Source organism: Gavialis gangeticus, unplaced genomic scaffold (genome assembly GCF_001723915.1).
Source record: "Gavialis gangeticus isolate Ggan-Ray unplaced genomic scaffold, GavGan_comp1, whole genome shotgun sequence".
In the NCBI taxonomy this organism is placed as follows: Eukaryota; Metazoa; Chordata; order Crocodylia; family Gavialidae; genus Gavialis; species Gavialis gangeticus.
The window spans coordinates 745,164-753,404 of NW_017728959.1; the positions used below are offsets into that span (position 1 = coordinate 745,164).

Consider the following 8,241-nt stretch of genomic DNA (forward strand, 5'->3'; position numbering starts at 1 on the left):
AGATAAACGTAGACATTGCACTTCAGATGCTAATAACAGTTATAATCTAACTCAACTACACAGGTGGAAAAAGTGTCATTCTATGCCACATAGCAGGCGAGTTTGGATGATCTTGAGAATTCTTCTGACCTTAACTTTCATGATTACTGGATGTACAGAGAAGAACTACCAATTCAAAATGATGTTTTCCATAAAGGAAGTACCATCACCATTTCAAAAGACATGCACCCTGAAACACTCACAAATAGTCATGGCTATATGGGTGCTGAAACGTACATAAGCTTGGGAAGTCCCGCTTTGGCCAGACAAGCAGAGGCAAACATTCACATATCAATGCAGTATCAAGCAATGAATTCTGAGCAAATACACAAAAGAAACCACTCATGATACATGAAATACCCCATAAACCCTGGAGCAAGCTAGGCATAGGTCTACATAAAAGAGCAAGTACCTCTTCTTGGTTGTTATTCTAATTCCAGCCCAGAGTAAACTACCATTAAAAATACAAGAGTTTTCAAAAGATATGCTTGACAGGCATCTAATACCTGTTTTCTCCTACATAACTGCATAATTAACGTAGCATTTTACCAGCCTATGATCTCTCCAGACTTCTAAAGGAACGTACAGACAAGAAACAGACACACAGATTATTTAAGTGGTCTCTGAGGAGGACATTGAATCCATTTTCATCAATCATGTTGTTTACATAATTGTTAAATAAAAGACCTGCTGCTTCCTTGAAATTAAAATAGCGGGTATCTATCAATTATTTCTTCAGCTTCAGACATCTATTCATCCTATATGACAGGACTAACATTCAAGTCAGTTTGTATTCATTATCTGGTGAGATGGTAAGTTCCTAAGAACTGGGTATGTTAAAAAAATATTCCTTCAAAACAGACAATTTTATAACTTTATCAATAGACAAACTACAGTAAATAGAGACTACGGTGGCACAATGAAGCATTCCAAGTTCAGAATTTGGCAAGAGTTTAGACTGATAACACAACCTTGACTCTACCCTCATGTGAAACTCAGTCTTAACTGCATGATCATGTGCTATCTTTTCTGCACAATCTCTCCTTCAGTGTGCAATTCACTCTTGTATAGAGGACTGGCACAAAGCCTAAATGTTCTTAAAGTCTCACATAACCTTTAGTGCCCAGGATGGACCACGTTGCGTAACTGATACAAACTGTTTAATATTTCCTTTCTAACCACTAAGTTTGGGGTATCACCTGTCTCATATGCTTGCCATTTTCTTTGCATGGTCTGAATAAGAAAAGGGTCCTGTGGGCCACTGACTCATTCTAAGCCACCCCTCCCTCCCTGTCTCTGCAGTAAATGAGATATGAGGTTAGGGTCTACAGTACATTCAATGCACAATCCATATTCACTCACCATTCAACACCTGCACTGAAAAGGCAAGGACAAATAATATGGAATCATGTAATTATAAACTGCTATTTTGTTTAAGTGAGGAAGAATGCTATTGATGTTCACAGGGTATGTTAAATTTAGTGTCATCTGAATTTTAAGGGTCAGCTCAAAAGGAAATTGAGTTACCAAAATGTAGAAATTGGATGCCTAAGTCCAAAAATGCAATCCTAAAAACCCTTGTTCAGCTGCTCTCCTACCTTAAAGGTGCCTAAATTATGCAGGCTCCTCCATTTTTTCCATTAAAGTTTGTCAGGTGCCTAAAATCTTGCTTCTGAACCTACGCAAGAGGGCTCGTCGACACGACTAAGCAATTCAGCTCCTAGGTCACATCTAAGCCTGACAGAGATTCAAAAACTCTTGTGTCTATCCCGGACTGCACAGCTCAACTTGTATGTTTTCAGAGCAAACCTAGCACAGCAGCCTATGCTCCCAATAGCTGAAAATTGAAGCTAAATAAATTCTGACTGGAAATAAAGCGTACATATTTACTGGGGAAGGAAATTAATCTTTGGAACAATTTAACTTAGGGATGCAACTGATTCCCCAACAGCTGTGATACAGAAATCAAATGAGCTTTTATAAAAGCTCCTCTTCCCCTGCCTGAGCTGCTGCTCTTCCTTCTGCTCCCTTTCCAATCTGCCATGTGTCATACAGAGGCTGCCCATGCCACTTTTAACACTCATACAGCAAGCTGTCCACCTCTATTGTATCTCAACTACAAACAGTTGGTCTTCAGGTAGAATTTCACCTTGTAAGTCTTAGTGTTTCACCTGTGGAAGTCCTATGCCACACAGCCGGCTGGCCTGCATGATCTTAAGAACTCTTCTGCCCTTTATGTCTATGAAACTGAGGTCTGGTTAGTTTTGCTGGAGCAGAGTGATCCTCCTTTTGTGCTCGGTCACAGCTACTCTGAGAAGTTGGGGTCCACCCATCTACTAGGGTTAGAACACTGGTTCTCAACCCTTTTTGTACCAGGACCCATCTGTAAACATCAATGGCCAGTCCTGACCTAGTAAGGAGAAAACAGCTTTCTGACCCTACCAGTGTCCCTCACTCACAACCCACAGCCCCCCACCGTGCACCCAGTTGGTACCACTCACTCCCAACGCGGTACCCCGCCCCCCCAAGTATGTGGGGACTGGCGCAGGCAGGAGCCACCTCCGCTCGGGGTCCCGGGACGGAAGTGCGCGGGGCCAAAGCGGGCGACGCCTGCACAACCCTGCGGTGAAGGGAGATGCGGGCGGCTCCCGACTGCGCCTGCGCGGCCCGGCGGGCTGGCCGGTGTGCCGCGTGCAGGGCCTCGCGCCCGACGCCGATTGGCTGGGGCTGCGGTTGGCGGCGGTTGGGGCGCTAGGCAGGGAGGGAGGCCCCGCCCGCCATGGAGGAACCGCTGCTGGCCGCGCCCATCAACCCCAACAACTTCCCGGCCAAGCTGTGGCGACTAGTGAACAGCCCGCGCTTCCGCTCCATCCGCTGGGACGCTCGCGGCGAGGGGCTCCTCATCGACCAGCCTCTCTTCGAGGCCGAGCTCCTGGGCGCGGGGCCCGGCGGCGACGGGGCGGCCGCCTGTGCCGAGCTCTTCAAGACGACCAACTTCACCAGTTTCATCCGGCAGCTCAACCTCTACGGCTTCCGCAAGGTGGTGCTGGGCCCGCCGGGCGGCTCCCCCCTAGCCCCGCCGGCCTCGGCCTCGCCCGCGGGGCCCCTGCACCACTTCCACAGCCCGCACTTCCGCCGCGACCGCCCCGACCTGCTGGTGCACCTCAAGCGCCTCACGAGCGCCAACAAGGCCAAGCTGGCAGCCGGCCTGGAGGTGACGAGCCGCCCGCCCAACCGCTTCCAGCGCCTGCTCAGCACCTCGCTGCAGGGCGACACGCTGCTGCCGCCGCCGGTGCCCGGCAAGGCAGACAAGCCCGGTGAGGCTGGGCGGGTCATGAGGCCTGGAGCCCTGCTTGCAGGAGCCCTTTGTGAGGACGGTGGGAGGGGTCCGATTCGCTGGCCCGGTCCAGCCGCCCTCGGCGTGCAGTGCGCCACGCTGAAGAGGCCAAAGTGTCCCTCTCTCTGCACCTTAGTCCCTCCCTCACTTGACCTGCACTGTCGTTAAACCGATTTTTCAGTGTACTTTCCCCATCTTAAAAATGTGCCTTTTCACCTTGTCTCAGTCAGGTAAGAGGCAAGGACTTCTTAGGATGACACCTTTTTTTGGGCTAGCTGCCTAATGGTTAAGCTTTCAAAACCTGTCAGTATCTCAGCTAGGCAGTTAGTCCAATAACAGATCTGACCTTCAGAAGTCCTCTCCTCTTGCATCTTTCTAAGACTACCATAACACAGGGTGCTTGTACACGTGCAGTGAGGCTACTCCAATGCACTGTAATTACAGCATGTCAGGGCAGACTCAATTAATTGAGTCAGCTGGAGCATGGTAATTACTGCACTCCAGCAGACCCCAGCATCACATATATCAGCATAGTCTGTGTTAGACGGGCTTTAGTTAGAGCGCCCCCACCGCCATTTTTCAGCACAGGGATGCAGATACGCAAGACACTCTGGGTCGGGCAATTATTTCAGGCAGAGGGCCGCTTACTGAGTTTTGGCAAGCCATTGAGGGCTGCATGACAGGCAGCCCAGGGCAGATAAATATTACTTTTCTAAATTTTTTAGGGGCCCCATGGGCCAGATAGAATGGCCTGGCAGGCCACATCTGGCCCCTGGGCCGCATTTTGCCCACCCCTGCTCTGGGTGCTTTAATTAGACCAGCTTTTGGAGGCACAGTCAGGGGCACACTCCAGCATAGTTTCACAGTGTCATAGTAGCTAGGGTCAGGAGGGACCTGAACAGATCATCTAGCCTGACCCCCTGCCACAGGCAGGAATGAATGGTGTATTCACAAGATTAGTCTTAGTTATTCACCTTTCACAAAGCTGCATGCAACTTTAAAAAAGGTATAGAGGTTATCTAACACTTTCTGTTGTAAGTATAGGTATTGTTGCCAGCTGTCTCTTGTAAACCCACTGTGTCTTCTTTCAACTTATAGTTCAGTCACCATCCTTGGATGTGGTTTCTCTAGTGGTTCTAGTGTGCAGCTGTTCATTCCTGCAGTGCCGCTTTGTGCTTCTGCCAGGAAGCAAGAGACCTGTACCAACAATAAAGCCTAGAATGCCAGGCGTAGAGTGGAATGATGGCATATCCAGGTTCCCAGCATTCATAGTTAATTAAAAAAATCCAAAGATGAAAATTGGTACAGTTTTTTCCATCTGAGGATTTTTAATAAAATATTTGGGCTGAGATTTCAAAGCTATCTAAAAGATTTGGTGTCTAATTCCCATTGTTTTTTCTCTTAGCTGGCTTTGAGGTTTCAGCCTTGATTTTGGTACTGTCTTATAGGCCTGTGTGAAGCAGCAAGTACTTGCTTTGGATTCAGATTCAGCTGGTTTGAGGGACAGTGATTCGATTTGGTGATTCGAATCACTGTCCTGATTTGATTCGGCTGAATCTGATTTGGAAATTTGGCAGCCAGGCCCATTCCCTGCCCCTCTCCCAGCCCAGCAACAGCTGCCCCAGCTCCCGGCACTTGTTTTAAAAAAAAAAAAAAAAAAAAAAAGCCCTGGTGCTCACTCGGTGCTGCCAGGCAGAAGGCGATCCATGCTGTATGGGGGGGCTCTGCATGAGACCCCCAACCCTGTCCCTCACTCTCCCAGCCCCCCCCACGGGTACCCCGTTTGGGCCAGCTCTGGCCCTTTAAGAAAAAAAAAACACCCCAGGACTCCCCGCTCTTGCTGGTAGGGGGCGATCTCCGCTGCCCCCTGCTGCCCCATGCCACATGGGGGGCTCTGCAGGAGCCCTCAAAGCCCCAAGGCCACTGCAGGTGCAAAGAGTCCCAGGTCTTTTCTTGGCTGTTTTTTTTCTTAAGGAGCCGGAGCTGGCCTGGGCGGGACACCCATGGGAGGGCTGGGGGAGCAAGGGGAGGGGTTGTGGGGGCTCATGCAGAACTCCACATGCAGCTTGGGGCAGTGGGGAGTAGCGGGGATTTCCCCCATCCTGCCCAGCAGCACCTGGTGAGCACAGGAGCTTTTTTTTTTTGTTTAAAGTACTGAGATGGGGGTCCCCCCATGGTCCCCTCCCCTGCCCCTAGTACTTACCAGTTCAGTGTCAGATGTAGTTCCTTGCTGCAGCCACCAGGGACTGTCCGAATCATCAAAGCTCTCCAAATCTTTTCCAAAAATTTGGAGAGCTTTGAATTGATTTGGACCTTTAAATTGGTCCGCTGATTCAATTCAGATTCAAAGATTCGGCCACCGAATCAGGGTGAATCTCCTCCAAATTGAATCACCACCTGAAGCTTTGCACAGTCTAACTGTCTTATATTACATTCTGCTTTTTTGCATACTGTATGGTTTACCAAATTGCATTTTCCAAATAATTCGGATGTGGTTTGCTGACTTAATGTGCAAACTAATATCTAACTAATTTATGAATTGTGATAGAGCTGTTTTTGTTAGTAGTAAATTTATTTTTACAAGGAATATTGCATGACAAATATTTTAGGGCCAGCCATTATGCTTTCTTCATAAAGTTGAATCTAGTTTATGCATGGATTAGGAATTTAGGACTGAAATTGGCCCTCTAGGGTCATTGAATCTAGTCTCCTACTCTCATAGAAAAGCCTGGCATGTAATCCCATTAACTGAACAGACTGTTTTGATTCTTTCTTTCTTTAGTGTCTATTTCATAACCGTTTAATTCTAGTGAATTCTTTTTAATACAGGGCAGCTAACCATAGGACAATTTCATCGGTCTTTTCGGCGAGACAGTTTATCACCTTACTCATATGTATCTGCTTCATCCCACCACCCCAGCACTTTACCTTTAAAAGGCTTAGATCGGACTCCAATTCCTCCCAGAACATGGCAGAATTCCCTTGGGATGCTTCCAGGGCAGGTGGAGACTTCTTCAAATTTTTCAGAAAAAGGGGTTCCATTTTCTGTACTACAAAGGTTTCCAACAGAGGTTACATACACACTGCAACCCAACGCTACTTCTGTCCATATTCAGCAAGGGCCTCAGGCAATGGTGACTTCTTCTCAGAAATACAGCAGCTACACACCTTCAGCACAGTACTCTCAAGCCTACTACCCAACAGGTGAGAAATAGTTCTAGCATTTACCCTTCAAAAAGTTACTTAACGCATTTTTAGAACAGTGTACTTTAACATACATATACATACCTTAAAAGGGAGAGAGAACCTCCCAGCAAAGAAGGTTTTTCACGCTTATTCCTTCTTCTCCCTGTTCAAAAGGCTGCATGTCCCATCAACATTTCCTAGAAAGGGTACAGGACAGAGAACAGGAATAACACTTTGGGTGAAGAATTTGATCGGGCTTATCTTTCCCATCTAAGAAAATGGAAATAATTCTGCTGACCTCCTTTTGAAATCTTAAGACAGAAAACATGAGTAGTGCTTTTTGTCTTTAGATCTCAAAGGAGGCAAGTAAAATTATTGGTATTATGCCAGTAGCTGAGTAGCTGACTCGTGGAGAACCTTGGGCAGATGTTCCCATGGCTTCAGGGAGTCCCTGTTTGCAGATGTGTGTCATGGAAGGGCATGCAAATTGCACTACTGAGCCATACCCTGAGGGGGTTCCCCAATTTGCAGTCGACCCACAGGATTGGGCCCCAGGAGTGGCAGGGGCCTGACCCTGCAGAATACTGGGTAACTCCTGTGTTGCCTGGTGAAGCAGCTCAGCTGTACCTGGACATATCCTGGCACAGATGATCCTGCTCCAAGGATGAAGTCTGTTTATAGCTTATAGCCCCTAAATCATTTTCTATCAGATTGTTGTCTAGCTAATTGTTCCCTATTTAGTATTTGTGAAGTTGATTATTCCTACCTAAGTGCAGTACTGTGTAACTTGTCCTTACTTATTGCATTATATATATTTGCAGACCATGTCTCAAGATCATTTTGAATTCTAAACTTAACTTCCAGACAGCTTGCATTTCCTCTTAAGCTTTGCATTGTCTGCAAATTAAAGTATACTCTCTGTTCCATCATCCACAGCTATACTGAAAATATTGAATAGTACCAGATCCAAAATGGATTCATCCAGCTTGACAGTGAATCAGTGATTACTACTCTTTGAATATTGGTTTTTAGCTGGTTGTGTATCCACGTAGTTTTTTCAACATATTTCCTTGGCTTGCTGATAAGAATATCCAGTAAGACCATGTTAAAGGACCTTACTGAAGTTGAGACATACCACATCTTCTACTTGCTCTGTTCACAAAGCCTGTTATCCTGTCTTTGAAGAAAATTAGATTGGTTCCACATGATTTCATCCTGGTTATCTTGTAGGTACTTATGGGATGTTCGGAAAGTTTCTATCCCAAGAAAGAAACACTGTTTTGCAGCCACTTCTTTGTTTTCTTCACTGTAGTCTCCCTTAGCATCACTGCATTTGGTCAAAGTAGCTGCAATTCATATGTGCACATTTAGACACGTGCTAAATGTCCAGGATCTCATCTGGTGCAATTCTCTCATCATCATGGAAACTCTTCCCACAAGGGCCTTTCTTCAGCTTTGGGAAAAATCAAATGTGTCATATTGACTAGATATGGGAAAATTCAGAACCGTATTTGATCACTGCGGTTAGCACAACCTAGGATGTTTGGGGTAATACTATATCCTCCAGAAGCATTTCTTCTCGATTCAGCTTTGCACAGAGCTTGATCTGATAGATGGACCAACCATATCGGCCAATCCCGATCCAATACCTGACGTTTAATAATAATGCAGGGCATTTT

The 8,241-nt window shown here is 46.5% G+C and overlaps 1 protein-coding gene across 1 annotated transcript in view; it reads left to right on the forward strand.

Moving 5' to 3' along the window:
• Positions 1 to 2,818: 2,818 nt before the first annotated feature.
• The window catches only part of HSF5 (heat shock transcription factor 5), a 43,071-nt gene continuing 37,648 nt past the window's right edge, over positions 2,819 to 8,241 (forward strand). The window contains exons 1-2 of the mRNA XM_019504692.1: positions 2,819 to 3,356; positions 6,200 to 6,580. Of these exons, the coding sequence (XP_019360237.1) occupies positions 2,819 to 3,356; positions 6,200 to 6,580 (919 nt within the window). The remainder of the gene's footprint in view (positions 3,357 to 6,199; positions 6,581 to 8,241) is intronic.